Source organism: Metopolophium dirhodum, chromosome 4 (assembly GCF_019925205.1).
Source record: "Metopolophium dirhodum isolate CAU chromosome 4, ASM1992520v1, whole genome shotgun sequence".
Lineage (NCBI taxonomy): Eukaryota > Metazoa > Arthropoda > Insecta > Hemiptera > Aphididae > Metopolophium > Metopolophium dirhodum.
Window position 1 is genome coordinate 35,619,734 of NC_083563.1, and position 24,515 is coordinate 35,644,248.

At 29.2% G+C, this 24,515-nt stretch overlaps 2 protein-coding genes across 5 annotated transcripts; one reads left to right on the top strand and one right to left on the bottom strand.

Moving 5' to 3' along the window:
• The first annotated feature begins 33 nt into the window (after positions 1-33).
• On the top strand, positions 34-6,548 carry LOC132943044 (conserved oligomeric Golgi complex subunit 3). Of its 3 annotated transcripts, XM_061011823.1 has the most exons (15): positions 34-445; positions 526-615; positions 1,674-1,793; positions 1,885-1,992; positions 2,053-2,220; positions 2,295-2,515; positions 2,602-2,817; positions 2,896-3,035; positions 3,100-3,366; positions 4,500-4,684; positions 5,409-5,535; positions 5,626-5,837; positions 5,905-6,108; positions 6,173-6,318; positions 6,390-6,548. In XM_061011823.1, the coding sequence occupies exons 1-15, from the start codon at positions 305-307 to the stop codon at positions 6,457-6,459; spliced, it is 2,415 nt and encodes an 804-aa protein (XP_060867806.1). In that variant the 5' UTR covers positions 34-304; the 3' UTR covers positions 6,460-6,548. The 3 variants fall into 3 exon arrangements, with proteins under 3 accessions (XP_060867806.1, XP_060867807.1, XP_060867808.1); XM_061011824.1 differs by lacking the exons at positions 34-445; positions 526-615 and having other exon boundaries at positions 1,867-1,992; XM_061011825.1 differs by lacking the exons at positions 34-445; positions 526-615 and having other exon boundaries at positions 1,768-1,793; positions 1,875-1,992.
• Positions 6,549-6,583: 35 nt separating this feature from the next.
• Positions 6,584-19,276, bottom strand: LOC132943045 (ionotropic receptor 21a). 2 transcript variants are annotated; one of them, XM_061011826.1, is made up of 11 exons: positions 19,155-19,276; positions 18,943-19,065; positions 12,836-13,138; positions 11,823-12,025; positions 11,576-11,713; positions 9,440-9,607; positions 8,352-8,593; positions 8,052-8,192; positions 7,161-7,356; positions 6,894-7,092; positions 6,584-6,838 (listed from the first exon to the last, which is right to left on the bottom strand). In XM_061011826.1, the coding sequence occupies exons 1-11, from the start codon at positions 19,272-19,274 to the stop codon at positions 6,584-6,586; spliced, it is 2,088 nt and encodes a 695-aa protein (XP_060867809.1). In that variant the 5' UTR covers positions 19,275-19,276. The 2 variants fall into 2 exon arrangements, with proteins under 2 accessions (XP_060867809.1, XP_060867810.1); XM_061011827.1 differs by lacking the exon at positions 12,836-13,138.
• Between the last annotated feature and the right edge of the window lie 5,239 nt (positions 19,277-24,515).

The window sequence follows — 24,515 nt, forward strand, 5'->3', positions numbered from 1 at the left end:
TGATATAAGATATAACTGATAATAATTGTTTACGTCGGCACTCGGCACGGCACCAATGCACCATTGCACTATAGTTCATGAAATTACATATTTATTATTTAATATTTATTAATTATTGTAGTTATTATCTTACTCTGGCTCCATAGGCCATAACATAAAAATTGTAAATTATAATATTCAAAAGTTGAGATTATAAAATTTTAGTTCCTAACAAATAACATTTTATACCTACCATTAGGTTTTTGACATTTTGTGTATCGCACTATCGCTGTTATATTTTCATGCAAACATTTAAAATTAAATAATGGCGAACATTAAGCCGGGACGAATATCTGATAAATTGGTTCGATGGGAGGCCGAGAAGGACCCATTGGCACCTTTAAGTCAGTCTCAAATCAACGCATATCTGAGTTTGTCCGAACACATAAGCGATAGTGATTCTATGGTATGTGTTTACATTATTGAAAAATAATTGTATTGCTTTGATATCTAGATATCTATATAATAGTATATAATTTTGTTTAGTCTTTAGAAATCGAAGACCACAACAAAGATAAACCCAATTTAAATGAAGAGCCACAAATTTTAAATATAAATATTGAATCTGCCGAGGATGTGAGTATTAGTTTTTACAGTCATGTAACCACAAATTTTAGGTTGGATAAACAAGGAGTAAGAACTATAATATCTATTGATGTTTGTTTATAAATTCAAAAATGATAGATTACTAAAATTTTTTTTCTGAGTCATAAAATTATGTCTAATAATTATGTATCTAATTATAATCTGTGAGTATAATGCACTGGCATGATTTTTTTATTGTTATTACAAATTTGCAATCATGTATTATAATGTCAAGACTTTATTTTTCAATTTAGTTTTTTTGTACAGCATTTTATTGCAGTTTCATCAAATACTGAATTTTAAAAATACTTTGTGTATTGTACATGCTATTTAAATGTAAACAAACACATATCATAGCAAATTGTATGCTCAGCAGATCATGTTTAGGTCTGTTAGCTTAAAAATAATAGTGAATTTATAAAATCTCTTATAAAATTTAGAAGTAAGAATATTATTTAGTGAACCTCATTGGGGTTTTTATATTTTAGTTTTAAAGCAAGTCATGAGTATTTTAAAATTGTAAATTGTTTGTGCATTTTAAAATACTCGTAACTTGCTTCAAAATTAAAATATAAAAAAAACTATGAGGTTGCCTAGATAATAATCTTACCTTTAGATTTTATGAAAGGTCAATTCACTCTAACTTTTAAATTAATAGAGCTACATGTGTTTTGCTGAGCGTAAAATTTGCTATGTTACGTACGACGGAGACAATACATGCGAGTATCACGTCCTCTTAATGAAGTCTTTGGGTAATGAATTGGATCTATAGTTGGTACTTTAGAGAGGGTGGTCAAATGTAAAAATTCTATATACTTCCAATTTCCAAGTACTTTTTAAAATAATCGAGAAAAACAATAAATGAAAAACGTAAATTATTACGCAAAACCAATTTTTTACATAATCAATTTTGTTATTTTTGTTATAATTCAAAAATAAATAACCACTCTTGAAATCTAAGTGAAGCTTAAGTTTCCTAATTGTCATTTTTTTCTTGTTAAATATTTTATTCTTAGTTTTATTTGTTACAAAATTTTGTATATCCTTAGTTTCATAAATTCTATTCCGAGATGGCACAAAAATGGATGTCTACGGAAATTCAACCATGTATACAGCTTGCAAATGAACTACAAAGTCAGCTAGACGAGTGGAAATTAATGTTATCCAAGGTATAATAAATTATAATATTATTTTATGATTGATGCAAAATCAATTGTTTGGACTATAAATTATAGACAATAGTATATAAGTGATTTTTAGATGGACGAATGTATGCAACTCATCGGTATGTTAGAAGAAAAATACAGCGAGGTTTCAAAGAAAACAAACTCTTTATATTTGGCTGGAGAAGAACTACATACCGATCAGGTTTTAAAAAATGTGTACAATTAGTTTTTAGTAAAAATTATAATTATATATTTGTCTTAGACAAGTCTGAGTAACATATGTAAAGAAATTAACGAACGTTTATCCATCTTCAATGCAGCTGACTCTATACACTCCAAATTGGATTCACCTTCGTTCATTGTCACCAGTGAAATGTTTGCTAACATGATGATGTCCATTGATAACGGAATTAAATATTTAAATTCTCATGTTGGTATAGTTGAACCATCATTATTAGCTTTTTATTTGTAACTATCAATCAATGTATTATTTGTCTTACATAGATGTCATATAAAGAAAGCAATAAATATCTTGCTCTGTATGTAAATGCCAGGTACAAGGCTCTATCGCTAGTTCATACTTACATAACTCAATGTCTTCAAACAGGAACAGAGAGTTTAGATACAACTGAATTCATAGCACACTACGGGAAGTTTCAAGCAATTGCGACAAAAGTACGACCAGTGTTAGAATTATTGGAAAACCGAAAAGATTTGGATCCAGTGTATGTTTGCTGTTTAATTCATTGGCCAGACTTATTAGTTATTAGATTAGACACCTGAAAATAGCATCTTAAATTTATGTTCATAGATATTCTGTAGCATTGGAAGACTGCGTGCTGGCTTATGTGACACGACGGAAAGCTCTTCTTGGTTCATCCATCAGTAATACACTGTCAAACTACACGTCAAGTGGGAGTGATTATTGTTCAACGTTACGTTCATCGTGTAAAATACTCATACAATTGACACACGACGAAAACCGATTGTATCAATGTTTCTTTACAGATAAATCTCCAGTATTCAGGTATGGTACAAACATGTATGAATATTATTTCCATGTATATTTTGGTAGTTTGAAAGTCTTGTATTCTTTTGATTCTAGAGAATACCTGGAAACTGTTTGTATGCATTTGTATGACATGCTCAGACCATTAGTGATTCACATGAAACATTTTGAAACATTAGTAGAACTTTGTACAATTCTAAGAATAGAAATATTACAAGACTATGTTTCTGAGGATGGTAACTAGAAAAAAAAAATGATTTTATAACATTATATTGAGTTGAAAACAAACCGGTTTTTTAGCATCACTTGAAGTTTTTGGATCTGTAGCAGAGTTACTATTACAAGATACACAAGAGCGTTTAGTGTTTCGAGCCAATTTGTACTTTGTCACAGACATTTCCGAGTACAAACCGTCACCTGGTGATATAGCGTATCCAGAAAAATTAAAACAAATGGAAGCAATCGCTGAAGAAATGCAATATCGACAGTTGACTAGATATGATTCAACTGGAAGCTTAGTATCATCAGTATCTGAAGCGCCATCAGTTATGTCAAAACAGTCTATTGGTAGGTATTCATACTTATTCATAGCTTTTTGTTTCTGTTTTTCTTGTCCGTTTTTAATTGTATTATAGTGATATATCTGTTAACATCATCTTTTTGAGGGTGTTATAATGAAATAAATCATTTGTTTTACATAAAACACACAATATGTAATAATTAACAGCTCATCATAATATATCATATCAACTATATGGTTAACACCTGCCGCTTAACATTAAGCTACTACAATCTATTATAACAAATAGAACAATATTATAATATATGTCTTCAGTGGCGTAATTACATGGGAGGGGAGGGATTCGAGTGTTGTATACCCTCCCATGACTTTTTTTTTAAACTGGCGAACCATATTTATTTACTTATTATTTATAGGTACTAATATAGTATATTTTATAGAAATAACAAATATAAACCCAAATCCCCAAATGGTAGCTGTAACTAAGATAATATTACTTCGTAATTAATACTAATCAGTAATCACTATTGAAATAATGCAGTTTAGCTCAATTTTTGGGAATTTTTTTAGCCTAACAGCTAGATATATTTCAACTAGTTAAGCACAGTGGTATAATCAGAATTTGTCAGTCGGACTTAGTTCCAAAGTTATAAAATTTTGAAGTTCGGGATTTCGTGTATATTACGCATACACAGATTATTCCACAAATCTCAGAAAATGCAGTTAAGCTCTCAAGCGATCCATCCCCCAAAAAAAAGAACATAACCAACTGTATGTCTTGTCACAATCTAAATTTTTTATATTATTTTGTCAAATGTTTTAACAGTAATCATAAAACATAAATAAAAAATGAAAATATTTTTTATCATAGAAATCATAATTGATAAAAGATAAAACAAATAATTTTATGTATATCATTCTGTATCTTTATTTACAAATCTAAAAAAGGTTGTCATTAATTAACTTGAAGTACTAATTTATTGAGTATAATACAGCTTTAGTAGCTATAGTTAGTTGTCCCTCAGGTTTGTTTTAATTCTTCGTATCATTAGTTAATTTATATTTCTTATTTCTAGCCCGGTAAGTAAAACACTTTAAAAGTGTGTCCAATAAGGACACAGTTTCACTATACTTATAATTATAAGTACACTATATTACAGCGTTATAATTTTTTTTCTAGGTGGATGGACTTCTGCTGCAGATCTTCATGGAATGTGGTATCCACCTGTAAGGCGTACATTGATGTGTTTATCACGTTTGTATAGATGTGTTGATAAAACAATTTTTCAAAGTCTTTCTCATGAGGCAGTTGCGTTGTGTTTGAAAAACATTCATCAAGCTGCTCTGATGATTTCTCAAAAAAAAGTAAATTTATTTGAAACTCTATTTTTTATGTTTGTTGACAGTTTCTTCTTGTGCTTATGAAAACTATTGAGACAAATTAAATATTTACTTCGTAAATGTATTATCCAGAAATCATTTCCAATCATTATATTATGTTACATGAAAGTATGAAACTTTTTGCACTGATGTATAAAAAGTGTTTGCAATAAAAATTAACAGAAAAAAATAAATGGGGAAAGTCGGTAACCACTCTGCTGTACAATAGGAGTCGAGTGTAACTTGTCATTAAGTAGGTTACTGTAATGGATGTGTTAAATGTATTGATTTATGGTTATTTAAACCATTGCATACGAAAAATGAATCTGAGAGGGGACTGTCTGTCAGCCTATTATCATTCAATCCTTAGATTATAAAATGTAATACAAAGTTCCTCATAAGTTGTTATTATAACTTTAATACAAATTAATGATACATTGCCATGATGTTTTTTGTAAAAGCATTTAAAGTTCCATTTGTTTACTGATATTTAGGAGTTTCCTGTGAACTATCTGCATATGCAATGCACTTGTTTCATGCTATATTTTAGATATTTATCGACAAATTTAATACTGAGATATTTTACTTGACAGTTTTTTTGAATATTGAATGTATACAAAGTAAACATAGTAATTATAACTCAACAAAAATCATAAATATGCAACATACAGCGTTAAATATATGTTAATTTGATTATTATTTTTTTTAGACTCCAACAGACGGTTCTTTGTTTGAGATAAAACATTTGTTGATAATCAGAGAACAAATTGCACCGTTTCAAGTAGATTTTACTATAAAAGAACTGAACTTGGATTTTAGTAAAATGAAAAATGCCGGTAAAATAAGTTATTTAAAATACATTTATACCGCATTTTACATAATTTTAAAAAACGTGCACTTATATATTGTACATAATTTATTTTTAGCTTGGGGTTTATTTCAAAAACACGACAAAATGTTTGCTTTAAACTCTAGTAACTCAATCATTGAATTTCTACTGGAGGGAACGCCAGTTGTGCTAGAAAACTCTGTGGATTCAAGACGTTTAGTAGATCAAACATTGAAAGAGTCCTGTCAAACATTCATCAGTCATTCATCTAATGCATTAGTATCACCATTGTCTATGTTTCTGGACGAAGTATGTTTTGACTTGTTAAAGATTGACATGCTCTCAAACATTAATTCTTGTAACATATTATTTACAGGTTCAAAAGTATATTAAATGGTGTAATATGCAAGGGTTCCTGGCTATTGTTAAACAGCAAGAATTCGCCCAACCTAATGCTATTCAGGAAAAGGTACAAGAATCATTGGCAAAAATCAAAAAAGATTTACCTTTGATCCATCAAAGTATGGCATTGTACTTGGCCAATGGGGACACACAGTTTGTCTTGTATAGGCCTATCAAGGTACATCAATAAAAAAAAATATGACCAAATATAATGTACTTATTCTTATATTTTTGTTTTTTAGAATAATATCTTGCACATGTTTACAAAAATTCAACAATTTTTAACAACAAACAGCTACACTAAAGAAGAACAACAATTAATTGCGTGCCCTACATCTGAACAGATGTCTATGTTGTTATCTACTTCAACTTTGGTATCAACTAAGTCGTGAGTACAACATTATTTGTCTACACTTTTTACTTGTTCTATTATGTGAATCAATAACTACGATTTTCTAGGAACTCGAGAAAAACAAGTGCTGTATCCATTGATGAACATCCGGCTGAAACCAATGAAAACTCTTCGTAGTATTAAATCAATTTGATTAAATTAAAATGGTCTGTGATAAATGTTATGAAATATTCATTCATTAAAAATAATAATGTTATTATCCATTACTCATGTTAGCATTAGTGTATAGTTACAAGTAATTTTAAAATGCAGTTAATGGTCTAAAAGGCTCAGCTGTAGTACTTCCCCTGACACTTAAGGATTTAGAGCGCTTTCTTTTCTTCAAATGCTTTTCAATTTTGATTTGTGCAATTTTTCTATTTTCTCTTTTGCGTTTCACAAATTCAATTGACAATGTAAAAGCAGCCAGCAATACGCCTCCTCCTAATAGTACAAACATGCCCTGGACATCATCCAATGCAAGTTGACGGTCTTCAGGAGCAATTATTAAGTTTGGCTAAGAAAATTTAAAACTATAATTTTTTAACGATATGATGGATTGATTCACTTACGTTTCTAACTCCAGACTTTTGTGCGATTTCCCATTCAATATCTTTAATTATTTTGGTTACTAAACCACTCTGTTGTGCTCGGAGTATGAAGTTGCTAAATTTGTTACGAAATACAAAATTTTTTTTATAGGCTATACCAATATTAAATGGAACATAACACTCTGAAGCAACATGAAGGAATATTTTCTTGTTTTTGTATCTAAAATCATTGATATAATATAATTCTTGGCCGTATATTTGTCACTCAAAATTTATATAGGTACATACTTTTGAATGAAGTTGTTTTGGGATAAATAAGTAAGTGAAATTTTAGAACCCAGAAATGCATAGTCTAATATAAACCTGGTTCTGACAATGTAATCTATTGCATCCTCTAAATTCTTCATAAGCTTTATATTTGACAATAACCTTTTAGACATTGTATCATTGGTAATATTTAAATAATGTTGCCAACCACCCTTATCTAAAATATAAAGTATAATTTAATATATAATATTGTTATTGAATTTATTTTCCTTTGTTTTTATTTTTTTTTCTGTTGTCAAGTTAAGAATTATATTTTTTAATTATAGTTAGACAATCATTATTTTAAAATAAAACTAAAATAATAATTTCTTATTTCTTATATCTTTTAATGTGCATTTTTAAGACTAATAACTAATAACTAATAAGTAGTTAATTTGTTTAGTCTTTCTAAACTTTTCTTGAATGCAGATAATGAACTATAAACCGATAGGAATACATGCCCCAGCCCCATCGCAATTATTTGTTTTTAGGTTATTACCTACTTATTACACAGTGCAGATGACACCCCCCCCCCCCTTCGTACATACGCCACTCGTAGGTATTTATACTTCATAAATCATAGTAGGAGGTACCACAATAATAAAATACCTATGATAATGTTAGTAACAATAATTACCGATACTAATATTATATTGATTAGAACAATTAGTTTTGTCACAAATATAAAACGTTTTAGTTCCTTAAAAAAAAGTATTTTTTAATGAATAAAAAAATTCAAAATACCTGCGTAGGGCTATTTTGATTACTTTTTTAAAAAAATTCCTATTTAAAATAATAGTATTCAAAAAATAATTTTAATAATTTTAATTGAATTCATTAGTTCATTAAAATACTTAACAAGACTGCAATTACCTAATGTCATTACTCTGTAGCCTTGATCAACCAATTGGTATGATGTATCCACTATCACCGGTTGTTCAGGTAATGTTATGAATGCTATTATCGAACTAGTGTAGGCCGTCGTAATAATAATCGTAAAAATCCAATACGTTCCTACAACGAAGAATAGTCGCACAATAGTAATTAGTAATAGTAATACATTTACCATTTAAATAATATTCAAACATAATAATAAATAAGTAATGCAATCATTAATATATGTATAGCCTGATGGCCAATAACGAATCTGTAACAAATTCCTGTTTTACTCACCAATAAAGAGTCTGGTTGATCCCATTTTGGTATTGGTCCAAGACTTGACGCCCTTAAATGTGAACAGATTCGTGTATGTCCCAAACATATAACAGCACATGCTTTCCAGTTGTTTGGGACTCTTGCACAGCGTTCCCACATTACGGTTATTTGTGAACGCTATGGGAAATATAGCCACCATATAAGTGATCACCACCATAACCCAAATGCTCCAATGAAATGGACCGAATATCGCCCTATACCTATAATAACGACAGTTCAGATACCCGGTACCTACTAAGAATTATAATGTAAGGCTCTTGCCTAATAAAGTAATAAATAATAATACGCTAAATAAGGGTGATCAATAATATTTAAATTGACTATTGCCTGGTCCGCCCTGGTTAAACTTACTAAATAGAACCTAGTAATTTTGTGAACGTGCGTGAAGTTCGACCCCCGACAATGTGTAATCAAAGTCCCTGATAGGAAAGTGAAACTCTTTGGTACTTTTGAGAGGTCAGTCCGTCTCTGCTCAGACCGTTTTTCGTATAGATACAATGATTTATCATTGAATTCAAATATAACACATCCATTACAACGACATGCTAGACAACTACACGATTTCCGTACGTCTCAGCATAATCGAATTTAGTGGATAAAATTATGTTCAATAGTAAAAATAATAATAAATTCGAAATTTGAATCACTTATTATTTTCCTTTTCCCGCATAAGACGCTTTCCCGCTTAAGACGCTCTAGAGAGCTGGCCCCTTGAAGAGCGTCTTAAGCGAGTTTTACTGTACTGCACAGCACTTTTTCTCTAAGAAATGTGTAGGTACAAATTCTTAAATTGGTACAATACTACTATAAATGGTAAAAAAAAAAATTGTAATTTTGAACATTGTGGTGTCAGAAAAACCTACATTCTCTTTTATTTCTACAATTAATATCGTTTAGTGCCAATTAGAAAGATTCAATGCCACGTTATCATGCTTTAATTGTGTATCTTAAAGACGGGTATAAGAAATATAGTAGGTATTTCCGTTCGGTTTGTATACACCGAATGGCGAAGAGCAACGATGTCATTATTATTAATATTCGTTTACTTGGACAAAGCAAATGATCCCAAAGATATGAATGTCCCACAATCTTGCAAGATAACAGGAGAAAAATCGACCAACGAATAACGAGCGTTGGTCATATATAAACCTGAAATTCCGAGATCAGCTTTGGAGGCCACTAGATCTCCAATGATCCGATCGTCAGCTTCATCTCTAATGAAAAAAAAAATAAGCTTGTGATGAATTATATTATATTGTTTTGATAAATTATTAAGAAAGAGTGATAAAAATATATAAAATAATATAGTAAAATAAAATATAATAAAATTACATTAGAATTATTATACAATATATTTAAATTTAAAAATCAAAAAAATTTGACACAAATAGGAAAAAGAGAAAAATATTTTCGAACGATATAGATACAGTCAAAATTAAAATTGAATTAAAACTCATATTTGAATACCTATACCCAGTGGCGTCATTTGGGGGGGGGGCAAGGTGGGCATTTGCCCCTGTCTGATTTTAAAAGCAGCCCTATGGGCCAGTGTCCAGTTGTTGCCGTTTTACCATTATTATATTTTATTAGTGCAAAAACGTGCCTATAATAATGTTATAATAATATTTTTAGTCAAACATTTGCTGTCTGGGAATTTTATAATATTTTCAGAAAATATTATAGTATGTACTAAGAAATTATTGTCACAATGATACATTTTTACTAATTGATAGTTCGAATATATTTAGACGTATGCGGGGACGTACACATTGTATGTATGTATTTATGTATGTTTGTTTGTGTGAGTGTGTTTTGTGAAGGAAAATGAACAGTTAGTATCATAATCTCGTATAGTTTAATTTCTAAAATCTAAAATGATTACAAATTCTAAAAACAACAACCGATTGACGCTCTTATTATTTATCATTGATCACGGACTTCATAACTTGCGACAGTCGTGTATGATTCAACTATTCTGCGTATTGTGTTAATTTAGTTGAGTACCTAAATTAAAATTAATTTTTTTCGTGACGCATGTTTACATTAATCTTTTAATTTGGGAAAAATATGATCTAAAAAAAATAGATGGGTGGTTAAGTGGTGCGACTAAAAATATAAAATTACCGCAAACTGCTCGAAAAGTATCGAAAATAATTTCTAGCATGTTAATAAACAGACAAAACTTGAGCCGGTAAGCAAGCAATAAAAAAAAAATATATTATAATTTAAGATAATATTAATTTGTAAATATATCATATACTTATATAAGATATATATATATTATATAATATATACTTATATACTTATAATGAATCAGGTAAAATTGATTTATAGATAATGCTGTTAATAGATTTTCAAAAATAAAAAAAAGAAGATATCTTAATAAACTACTAATATTTTTGCGGTTTTTTTTTACCCATTCGGGCCGGTCTAAACCTTTGCTCCCCTCTATTGAAAACTGAAATGACGCCACTGCCTATACCTACTTTAGATTAATCAAATAATTATACAATTATATAACAGCGACACACCCAGGGGACTGAAGCCCCCAAAATTATTATTTATTATATTTTATTATATTTATATTATTTAATGTACATAATATTATACATTATTATAGCATATTGTTTATATTCACAAATATTTAAATATATTACAATGATAAATGATGGTGTTTTTTTTTTAAATTTGATAAAAATATCTTATAATACATTAACAAGGTTTGTGGCTACTGGCAATCGACAATATTGATTGCGATTATATCGTTGAAAATTATATTTCGAAAAAAATGATTATTAAAATTAGTAGTATACCTAATAGTTTACTTGTGTGTAAGGAAAGTATAGGGAAATTTGTAAACCACCCCTCACCTAACAAAAATCCTTAGTGCACCCCTGTTATATAATGTAAAGAAACAAAAATGGTATCTTGATCAAAGACACTAGGAAGTAGAAAGATTCATATAATCATATATTATCATTTATCATATAAGTACCTAGTCCATACTAAATAGCCATAATAATTATACATTAAATTTATAAAATAATTTCATAAATGAAATATGATATTATCTACGACTGTACCTAATTCACCATTCTTTGTTTAAACTTAAGAAACAATATTATTTAAATAATTTTAAATGTAATAACTAATAAGCAACAATGTTACTGTTCTAGATTTACCCGAGTTTTGAAAAAGTTGCATCGTGTATCCCCAATGTAAAATTCAATACTCCCGCAATTAATTGTAACAATCGAATTTCGACTCCGTCCCACAACGTGGATTGTTCTGGAGTCAAAACTTTGTCGACGCTCAATGGACTAAATGTAATAGGTACACACATAACATTAAAATCAAGACACGCATTATTCGCCCAAAAAAGAGAAAAATGATTTTCTAAAAAATATAGTTAACTGCAGGTATAGATACCTCCGAAACACTAATGGCGGGTTTTCAATGGCAGACAAAATAAATCGATGTCCCCGAAATCCATTAACTAATTTGACCGGGTACAAGTCAACCTCCGGTCTCGTAAATTTATTCAGTTTCCACGTGGTTAAAATTATTTGGCCGCTACTTCCTAAGCCATCTATGTACATTTCATGTGTATATAATTTGATATCAGCTACTTCCTATAAGAATAGGTATCGGGCGTTTCTATAGGTTATTTATACAACAAAATATATTTACTATACACAACAATATTGGTGCAATCGTAAAATTAATTTAGGGCCGTTCTCACTATGTCCGGTTAGTTGGTATCATATAAGTGTCTCATAACGCTAACCGGCAGAATTTCTTTTGTGTTACCGATAGAATTCTGCCGGTTAGTCTTAACCGAAACTTAACCGGACATGGTAAGAACGGCTCTTAATATTTGTAAATGTATTTGTGTTATTAAATTTTAGATGTTTAAAAGTATAATATATTAGCTCTACTAATTAGTCTACCTACATATTATATGGTATAAATTTTAATGTACAATTTAATAGTACTTATGTCTTATATATGTATAGATTTTTTAGTAAAATATAAGTTATAGTACTTAGTAAGAATCAGGTAGGTATTAGTGTATTACTAATCAGGCACCTGAACAATGGGTTAATTGGTTAATACTTAATAGATACTTCAACAATGTAAACTGACTATAGAGTATTCGTTATCAATATTATCAAATTCAAAATAATAAATAATACGTATTTTATATTTATGAGCAATTTATGAGCATAACTAAAGTAGCATATAATACGTGTTTCAAAGTAGGTACCTATCCAACTATAGTTTTTAACTTTGACTAAATACTTTATAGGTACCTACACTGTCACTACTCACTAACATTGTATTATATCGTTAACACACAAATCTAACAACAATGCACAGTGTATTTATTAATAATGGAACTCTCAGAGATATTATTTTTATTATTTGTTTTAATTGATTACGTTTTTGTTTTTTTCCTGTAAGGCTGGTCCGGCGGAAGCAATCAATAAGTTCATAATATTTTGGGATGCTGGGCTTTTGAAAAATTCTTGTATTTGCCATTTGGATCCAATTGTCACTATGAATACTCTGCTATCAATCGCGTGGCCAAACCTAGTTGCAGTGATCTCAGGATCTTGACAAAATATTATATAATTTACGCATCTAGACTCCGAAACTCTAGTCCTTTTTGATGAATATTCATAAACATGAAAGAGCTTGTACGATATCGTATCTAACGATTGCAACATTGTTTGCAGAACATCCTGAAATAATATGTATCCAAATGGTAAGACAAAAATTAAATACCTACACATGTCGCAGTGGCGCCGAAGTCCAAAATTTTACCTACGACATTAGACACCTCCACATAAAATTTTGACACCCACCTATTTCTTATAATTACCTTACCATACACCAACTATAGTTTTTATGTTGTCTATTAAGACGATCCGGCACACGGTGATTCGGTGGAAACTGGCAACTCGACGGACGCAACTGACGGAAATCCGATTTCGGGTGCATCGTCCCTGGAATTTGCACCCACAGCCATATTGGGTAATGACATAGATCTTTTGCAGTGCACCGGTAAACTATGGAAATCGCCGCTTTCCGACGGTTTCTGAATATTTTCCCGGAGATCGTCGACAACCAATAGTATTATATTGGGCATTGATTTAAATTCGAACTCTGGTGCTTCAACAGTGGAATTTGTTCGCAAGGCCATGTTATAGGTAACGACATAAACCTTTTGGGCACCGGCAAACTTTTGAAATCGCAACTATCTAACGGTTTCGGTCTATTTGACCGAAGATCGTCAAAAACCAATTGCATAATTTCATTCGTGAACAGTTTCTGGATGAATTAGTACTGCACTATTTGACATGTTGATTTTATAATATATACGTTGAGTAAACAGATTATATGAAAATACGATTTAACATTTAGAAGAATGTAGGTAAATTTATTTGTAATGTTCGCAAGACGCAACAAATGAATACTGATTAGTTATAAATTACTGTGACACAGACACGAATAATAAATTTTCCAGATATTTAATATATGCACTTGACGACAAGAAGTTTGTTGTTTTTGTAAACCTGAATGAATCTAAATTTTTAACACTATATAGGAACAAAAATTTTTGTTATTTTTGTTATAATTCAAAAATAAATAACTGTGGTATTGAAATTTTCCCTAAATATTCATAAGTTTCTCATAGGATTTTTTCATATCGATTTCAAAATATCAATAATACCATAGAACAATACAGAAGCGACTCTCGAATATTTTTTAGAAGCATTAAAGCTTACAAGATTATCAAAATCATGAACATTAAATTTACAAATCATTTTTTTAACGAAATTGGATATTTTTTTAAGAGTAATGATTTTAGTATGTTGTAATTTATTTTAATTCATGGGTACCTACTTGACGCTTTTAAAGTTTATTTTTATATTTTATACACACAAATACACAACTACCTACATTTTCAAATGTTATGTTTTCGACAAAAATGAATTCAACCTACCTATCGTAATTGTAAAATAAATTACTTTAATAGAAATAGTATCAATTTAATACTAATTAATTATACTTATAGGTACTATCACTACGGTATAAAATATGTATAATCACTTTGTGCGTGTGATATTATAATTTATAACACATCGATTGGATTCTGTACCAGTGTACCGTATCAATGTTGTAACTAGTAACTAACTGCTAAAATATATTTTTTTCGGAAGTAAATTAAAATTATTATTTATTAATCTTGAATTTTTATCATACGAGTTTAAAGATAAGTTTATCTGGAGGTGGCGAATCCCTCCCCCCTAGCTGCGCTTATAGGTTTAAACAACGAACATTGTTCAATATAGTATATACCTTTATGTATATTGTATAATATAATATATACATTTATTAATGAATTATATTTATCATTTGTACAAGATTTTTCTATAAAAATTAAAATATTATAGAGGTATTGTGAGATAATGAACTTACATACCTACATCATATGGATCATATTCATTATCACTTATCGCAAAGAGTAACTATTTGAGACTATAACCGCAGCGGGGTCATCGGGCATTCGGTCGAATAGTATATTAATATGATAATATGTACTTATAGTTTGTACCACCGCTATACTTATAGATATAGGTACTGCACCTACCGGATACCATACTAATAATGATTTGTGGTATTATGATATAACAGCCAGTGTTGGGTAAATTACTTTTAAAAAGTAATGAAATTAAGTTACTCGTTACTTCAAATATTTTTACTTAAATTACATTAATTTCGTTACCTAAAATTATTTTTATCGCGTTACATTACTTTTTCATTAGTAAAGTAGTGCGTCACAAATAACGTTACTTTTTTTTCATCATTTTTTTTTTTAACCATATTCAATTCATATGATTCAATTACTATATGTATATATTTTGCAATCATAGACCTAGTGGTCTATTATCACTAGACCTATTATAGTATTATGTACGAATGTACAATCATCTCACCTATATATATGGCTATATAGTCATTAGTCATAAATAATAATTAGTTTTTATTAAATTTTATTTTTAAACCGAACTCTTGTTTTTCTGCTAATAAATTGATAACATTTATTTCTAGAATGCTAAGTAATATCGTTAACTATTATCGGAATCAAAAATAAATATAATTGATTTTTAATTCTTCTGGGATATCCTATCGGCTTGTTTTCGCAATAGGTACATTCAAAACTATTATTTTAAAAACGTGGAAAATAACGCGATAGTGCGTTACTTCATACGTTACTTTTACTTTTTAAAAGTAATTTTGTTACAATTGCGTTACTTTAAGTAAAATGTAATGAAATTACTGCTGCGTTACTGAAAAAGTAATTGCGTTATAGTAATTTGTAAATTGCGTTACCCAACACTGATAGTAGGTAGGTACATTGTACATATTATTATTGAGTCATTGAATCACTAATAAATAATATTATTATGGCGGGCAATTAGAATTGTAAATTCTTGATCGACAAGAAACAAATTCAATTCCATGCAATATGATATTATATTAACAGTAATAATATACCTCTATATTGTCTACCTATTCGACATCTGTAGAATTATTACATAATATGAACACCAATAGTGTTACACCATATTATTGTATTGATGCCTCAGATGCCTGATAATTGATATATTATCAGTAGGTATAACTATATGGTAACACATAATATTTATAGGTATTTGATAAATTTAATAGGTATAATAATATAATACTTTTAGCGTTTGCTCGTCATTATTATTAGGTAATCGATCGTTATATGCAGTACATAATATATACATAATACATAGTGTTATACACACGCATACAGAGTGTTAAGTAAAAACAAGCCAATCAAATATGTTAAGCTTACAAATTCATTAAAGTTGTCTGTTATCGCTTTTACATCGGTATACATATATATTATATATATATATAGGCACACGTTAGGAGTAATTGTGTAAAGTTTAGGAGTGCTAAAATAATTTATTCTACAATCCTATATAGAAACATATAATATTATACAATATAAGCTCTTTCTTTTTGCATTTCTATTTTCTATATTTATGTGTTATTGAATAAACATATAACAGTCAACAGATGGTTTATACGTAATATTATTATAAGTTGCCTAATGCAGTAATGCCAAAACGATAACAGTTATACAAGTGATTTATTCAAGATTAAGGGTTTTGATTTTAAAACTTAAATTTATTATACAAATTTTATTTTTTAAAGCAATTTAATATGAACAATTCAAAATCAAAAGCACAATTCAGTTCATAGGCAATTTGTGAAATAAATTACTCTCAGAAATTGGGAGTCTTAATTGGAAACCTGGGGGCGCTTAGCTGTGTACCCCAGTACCCCACACACCTTTTTATGTACGCCAACGCACATACAACTTACTATACAAGTCTGAAGTCATATTAAAACGTTCCTACGGTATAATTTATATTACATTTATAATGAGTAAAATTCAGCAAATTTTAAAGAATCTTTCATTTTTAAATATATAATTAATGTTGTTTCACCTTCAATTACAGTACATATAGGTACTACCTATATGTCTATATATTAGATTGCTGATAGTTACGATATATAGTATGTATGTATTTATGTAATCCAATACATTTGCAATATTGGAGCTATTTAATTATTATAGTCATAACTTATTACTATATTACTATTTGTGATGTAATTTAAAATAACCCTCAAAAACATATAGAGAACACTATGCATTGCACATTTGTACAATTGCACATAATATGTATGAATATAATACATACACCTATAGGTATATTATATTATATTAGAGTCCGTCAAAAGTTTATCGTAAGTTAGGTACCTTTTTCATATTAAAAAAATAGCTTTATTTATACAATATGATTACAATAAAGTATATAAGAATAATACATAATAATATTATCTATATACCTGTATATATATAAGCCAAATACTACTCACTCAGTGGCCTAGACAGGAATTTTCATTATGGGGGGGGGGGGAGGGTGGGGGGTAAATTCATAATTAAAAAAATAAATCACAAGGTATAGTGCAACCCGCACTAATATTATAAATACAAAAGTGGGCAAGTGGGTACTGATCTGCTGTACAGTAGGTGTCTAGATAGGTAAATTTAGAAATGTATTCCCATTTGTAGAGAAAAAATTAAAGATAATAAAATAAAGACATTTGGTGAACATTTCAAGTACTTCTACGGCTATTAGCTTTTGATTTACAACAAAATAAGAAAATTCCTATGAGATTTTGTTAATTTATGGGTGAATATCCAAAGTCTAACTTCAGACGTTCATAAAAAAATACTGTGGATTTACGCTCAACTTTTTTTTTAATTTTCACTAACAACAATTTATGATGAATCTTTTATTAGATTTTGAAGTTGTTTGACCAAGCGAACAAATTTTTACAGGCAATCATCTAAAAAAAACTAATAAAAATTTGCATTTTCTTCTGCTTTTAAATAGCTTAAAATGAGTTGAAATATTTTGAAAATGTTATTGTGTATAGAAAATGGTAATATAAACATCCGATAAACATTTAATATAACTGTGGTACGGTTATTTTTTGAGTGTCACACCAAATAACAAAATTGAGTTTGTAGAAAACTAGTTTTGAGTAAAAATCTTTGTTTTTCCTTATATTTATTTGTTTTTCCCGACTATTTTGAAAATTAATGAGAATTTTTCACTTTTGGTCAACTTTTCACCTAAATACCAACTAGATTCACAACTAGAAAATATGCTGAAGTAGAAAATCGAAGCATTTTTACTATTTTTTTTTACAAAAACAGACATAATTGTAAAATCGATACAGTTATCGCTCCTCTCAGAATCTAAATAAAGGTCATGGGGTGATCCATCCCCCATATGCCCAAAGTACAAAGACTGTTCGTAACTATAAATGTTAAATCATATATTATAGATAAATTCACTCTAATTCTGGTATGAAAGCCAACAACATAAGATTGGTTCTCCAGAACGCATATTCGGTGGGTACCTATGTTTCACGTGAGACAAAATAAATAGTGCGGTGATATCCTTTTAAATAGTTTGAATGATAATATTAAACAATAGTCGACATGAAACGAGAAACGGTTGACTTAAAGGTAATCATTGCAGTAGCCAGTAATATAATCAAACTTTATCCGTTTTGGCATACTTCCGCCTTCTTCTAATTAAACCATTTAATTGAGTGTTATATTATTAGATATTATTTACAGTAAATATAGTAATATTATAGTACAAATTCTAACTTCTATGTATAAAGTATAATATTATATTATGCTAAGATACCTTTTATAATAAATTATTGCAAATTATATATTTTGTATTTATCAATGTGTTAGTGTTTAAATTTAAAATGTATAGATGTATAGACATAAAGTTATTAACTTATTACCTACTTATTGTCTATTTTATAAATTATTGATAAAACATTCAATAAATAAAATTGTTCACCTTTTTAGTACATACAATAAATTAAGGTCATTAATATTAATATTTACCTTGTAATACAAATCAGTATCAAATAGGTCGTCATAAATTATATTCACATGACAACTGTTCAAGTACTTGTTGATGATTTCATTAACCAAAGAATTTAGTACTTTGATTTCGGGGTTTTCTTTCTAAACCCAAAAAAAGTATTGTCTATAATGTAATTTTTCTTGAAAATAAAAAAACCAACTAATATTAAATCAGTATTTACATTTCTTACATCGATTAAATTAAGTTGAGAAACTATTTTTGTTAAATTACTAAAGGATATGTTTTGATTTCCGTACATCAAATGAGTACAACCGGCTAAAACAACGAATAGGATCATTGAAAACTGCATTATTTTTTAAACTTATTGTAGATTAGTGTAGATTGCAGACAACTCTATACATTTAGTGAGGTAGGTACTTTATACTAGACCTGATTTGTTTGTCGAGTCCTTATAAATTCCATTACAATACAATCAAACTACAATTCCATATTACATGTCATATTTAATATTAATAACAATATATATATGCTATAATAGTGACAGGATCCACATTATATAATGGTAATATTTTGATTAAATCGATTCGTGTCACGACTAGTTATTTATCGTAATGACTTAATAAATATAGAATTAGTGATAATTCATAGGAATCTAGGATAGGTAGGCACTCAAAATTCAATATCAATGTGACCTTTATTAGTAATAAAGGTATTTAAATGTTGAATAGATAGCATATTATTATAAGTACAAATCGTTTAAAATCTGCTATGCAGTGACATATGATTATATGAATGCATATTAAACAAAAATTTATGACACCGATCGATTATATATGTTACAATGTTACATATTATTGTATAAGTACGATATGTAAACACAATATTTTGATATTTAATATTATACTAAATAAAAAAGAAACTTGCTTAAACCAATTTAATCCCTGGTTTAGGGTCTTATATTTCCATGAGCATTATTTAGTTAATAAGCGAACGGTTACCACTTAAATATAATATTACTATTTACTATATTATAGATTAGATGTATTTTGCGTATATGGAAAGTTAAATCGAAATATCAACGAAATCGGGTCAGTTACTGTTACTTCAGGTCTCAGCACCAACAAATGCAAATGTTCACAGAAAACTGTAAAATGAGTTTTTCGAAAAAACTACGTAGATACAGAAATATTTGACCATTATTATTTATATAAAATGTCTCCACTAGAAATTAGATTTCTGCAGTGACTTGCAGTGTGTGTTGTGCTGATTCAATGACGACGTATACTCTTGACATCTTCTATCACTATATAATAATGTCTTTACGGCAGAGTGAGTTCCTCGGTTTTTTTTTTTATATTGATTGGCGACGTACTCGATACGCCTAACAAGAACATTAATAGTTATTGATTGGGCTCGGATTTATACTGTGTACAGTGTACTAACAAAACCACGGATATTTATTAAAGACATTTTAAAAATTGAGTTATTGTATTAAATTAATATGCCCCACGTCGATCTTAAAACAATTATATGTCTCCGCTACCAAGGATTTGGTCAAAATATAAATGAATACAATGCAAATTGACACAAATAGCCAGGCTTGGCGGCATATGGCACTGTGTGGTTTAGCTGAATCGAGCGAATGTGGCCCTGGATACCTCGGCAGTAAACGTTTTCGTAACTGGCGTAATTCACAAACGCATATAACCACAGAATAAAATAATAACCACAGGTTGGCCACGGACTTCTTTCCATATTTCACAAAGGTTCAGACTTCAGATCACAGATAAAAGAAACCCCCATTCAGCTGATCGAGTGTAATTTGTATATTATTCTATGGTTTAAGGTATAACGTTAATTCAGTGAAACTAATTCAGATCTAAAAGGACTTTATTTATTGTTAACTTAAAACAGTAAGGCAGAGTGCTGGTTTGCTTGGCATGTCAGACGATTGATTGTATTATTACGACTATAATATGTACCATGTCTGTCAAGATAATATAGCAAACGAGGTGATGGAGCGGGTGGAACGAAGAAGAAGGTATCCACCAGTTAAAAGATAGTTTGTATTTTATAAAAAATAAAATAAATACAGTCGTACTCCGTTAACTTGAAGTTGAAGGGACCGACCAAAGAGTTCGAGGTATCGACGATTTCAAGTTAAAAATGTTCGGATTGACCAAGTTCGGCTGTATATCGTGGATTGAGTATTCGGTACCCTTAAATCAGTGGTAAATCGCGGTTCTTTTGTCTACACTGATGATGCCTTAATCGGGCCTGGGAATGAGTGAATTTGTATTTATAACTTTGGATGTAAAAAATAAAAATAAACTATCAAGTCCTGTCCTATATAGTTTACGGTTTTGAAATTGAATCATGAGTTTAATATACCATGGCATCGGTTGTGGCATGAGTTTTTTGAGTGTAAAAGTCATGCGCATTTAAATGTTTGGTTGATTGTTTGGATGAGTTTGATTGCATCCTGATCATATCACTTGAAACTTGGGTAAAATTGTATACATATTAAAGAATATTTAGGATATAAATGTGTAACCGATAATTTAAAAAACTTCCATGATCTTAAAGGACATCACAAACAACACTAAAAACTAGTTTACAAAGTATGTCATTATCTAAGAAATATGGTGTGGGTCTCACACTTAAACACTAATTATTTTATAAGATACAGGCTTTGAAGATATGCGTGAGCACTATAGCTGTGACGTCATAGAGCCGAAGTTGGCGTACCACAGTGGGAGGAATAATTGAGGTTTTACCGCGACAAAAATATATTTCATAATAAAATCGAATTATATTTATTTAGTTATAGTTTTAAATATGTTATAATTTATAGGTTTATATTTACAAAAGAAAATTAATAAAATAGCCAAGTTCTATTAGTTGTGTGAAAACACGATAGGTAAATAGATACAATATTTATTTAATAAAAAATGTTATTCTGAATCAGAACATATGTCTGAATCTTCTGTTTCTTCATCATTATCTATAATTATTAATTGTTTTACTGAGGATGGTAATTCTGTAAATGGTGTTTTCAAAATTTTTCGCTTAGAAGATATCACTGGGTCTGAACTTATTAATAGGGCATGCATTAAATCAGTGTTGGTACTTATTCTTGATGTTTTGCGCGTATGATTTTCCCTAAAATTTTTATAATTTTTATTGCGCTTCTTCAGATAATAATCCTATTGGTACAAGTGCATTTTTTATAACAATAGAACCATGTAACAAAATTTTATGCATACTGGGAGGCATGCGATACCAATTATACAACTCAATGTATAATTCGGCTGTTTCTTTACAATAATAACATAGGTACGCGTACCTATGTTTTACGAGCAAAAGTGTCTAGATTAGCACAACGATTTCAATCGTTAAAAATAATATTTTTATTTTTTAAGTGTTTTTATGTGTTTAAGACACTGGTGTGATTATAATTAAATAATTTTGATATACTTTCCAGTTTTTTTTATAGTAGATAAAACTATTATAGTGAATTTCGTAAAATGTTGTTTGTACGGCAATATTACGAGAATCGCGAACTCAGTAAATTTACTAAATTATAATTTATAATATGTATGCAACAACAAGATATATTACATTTTAAATCACACCATCATCTTAAGCACATAAAAATACTTAGGATTATGAAAAAAAAAATGTTGAAATACTATTTTAAGTTATTAAAATCATTGTGTAAATTAAACTATTTTTACACGTAAAACATAGACGACTACTCAGTCGTCGCCCGTCGGCTCTATGACGTCACGCATTAATGCAATTTTGTTGTTAAATAACAGATATATAGGCATCGATTAAATATATTAAATATTTAATTAATGATATAGGTACCTACAGTCCTATAAATTTTAAAATATTTACCTGTTCTACAGTATTGTGTATAATATACTTGAGTGGCCTACGTTATTTCGGTATTGCATTTTATGACATGCTCACCGATTAGATTATCCTGCAACACACAATGGTTTTTTTGATTTTTTTTCTCATATTATACTCAAATCTATTTTATTATCACTGACCGAAGTTGTATAATATATAGTATGATATAATATAGGCTATATTATAGACGTACCGCGTACTTACCAAATAGTACCTACAATGGAAATATCCTTGGCTTATATTAGAAAATGTATAGGTATGAGTCTGATTTTGAAATATAGGCACATATTTGATCAATAAATTCATATTATGATCTCTTATGATATACTTACTTATACGTAAAATGTATTAGTCGTTTTTATACACCTACTTATAAACCAATTGGTTAAGTATTCAACTATACTTATTAAGTTTAGACTACCTACCTAATATCTATATAGGTCTATCATTGTTTTTTTTATTATTATAATCGGTCCGAGGCATCCATGGCCATTTGACGTAACATTATTACATTACATTATTTCATTAATATTATTATACAGGATGAGTAAGATATACACAGATTACATTCACAAAGTTAATAATAATTAATAGTAACATTGATTGAAAGTAATATAGTAGAGAACATAAAGTAAAATTATGTAACATAATGCGTAATAACATAGAGTTGAAAATATATACGTAAAAAAATGTCTGATGGAGTGTTATCGCACAAAACGTGAAGAAATGTGCATTTATGTCTTGAAGAAAACGTAACACGGGGTCTGGCGTGGCCCGGTGATTGGCCAATAGCCGCAGCAAGGACTGGAACTGAATCTAAAAAACAGTTCTGGAACCGGAACCCTTAAAATATTAAGAACCGGAACCGAAACTTTTATACTAATAAATAATTAATAAAGTACTGGAAACAAACAGGAATTTTTAAATTAAATAGGTTCTTTTAGGCTCAAAATTAAAATAATTTTATTTATCATAATTTAATATGGTATAGGTATTACTGTTTAGTGTATAAACATGTATGTATGGTTATATAAGTTTTCTAATATTTCTCATACTAATAATTAAACCAGCATTTTGGATTAGTATTTAAAATTATTATACTTTTCGGTACATAAATTATCTGGAACCGGTGCCGAAATTATTTAGAACAGATACCCTTATTTATGTTTTTATCAAAAAATACCAGAACCGAACTGGAACAGTTATTTTATTTTTGGAGAACCAGTACCGGAACCGATACTGATTAATCCAAAAGGTTCCAGTACCTTGGTTGCAGTCACTATAATGTGTTTTGCGGTCAAGCATTGTCCGGCGTTCTGGTTGACCCACCGAACTCTATACTTTTAGCGTTCCAAGTGATGAGCTTCGACAAATGATTAAATGAAATCTGCACTTGAAAAAACCACCCACAACAAGTCACCCAGAATCTCAAATGACTTGGAACAAGCACTTTTTATTTTTTATTTACCTCAATTTATTTAAGAACTTTTACTCAATCTAAATTTCTTAGAGGATTGCGCCACTGCATGGTTTATTACAGAATTTATTTATCAATAATGAATGTGTTACAGTTGTAGTTAAATGGTAAAAGTCGTTCTAAGTCACCCTGATTGACGGTACTACTGCTGTAGGTTGGTTTAATATAATATGTATTATGTAACTAGTAACT

Coding starts and splice junctions, on each gene's coding strand:
- LOC132943044 (XM_061011823.1), top strand. CDS start 305: ATGGCGAACATTAAGCCGGGACGAATATCTGATAAATTGGTTCGATGG. Junction 6,109..6,172: donor TCTTGTATAGGCCTATCAAG/GTACATCAATAA, acceptor TTTGTTTTTTAG/AATAATATCTTGCACATGTT. Junction 6,319..6,389: donor ACTTTGGTATCAACTAAGTC/GTGAGTACAACA, acceptor ACGATTTTCTAG/GAACTCGAGAAAAACAAGTG.
- LOC132943045 (XM_061011826.1), bottom strand. CDS start 19,274: ATGCAGTTTTCAATGATCCTATTCGTTGTTTTAGCCGGTTGTACTCAT. Junction 13,139..18,942: donor ATACTGATTTGTATTACAAG/GTAAATATTAAT, acceptor ATATTATTTCAG/GATGTTCTGCAAACAATGTT. Junction 11,714..11,822: donor CCGCCATTAGTGTTTCGGAG/GTATCTATACCT, acceptor TATTACATTTAG/TCCATTGAGCGTCGACAAAG.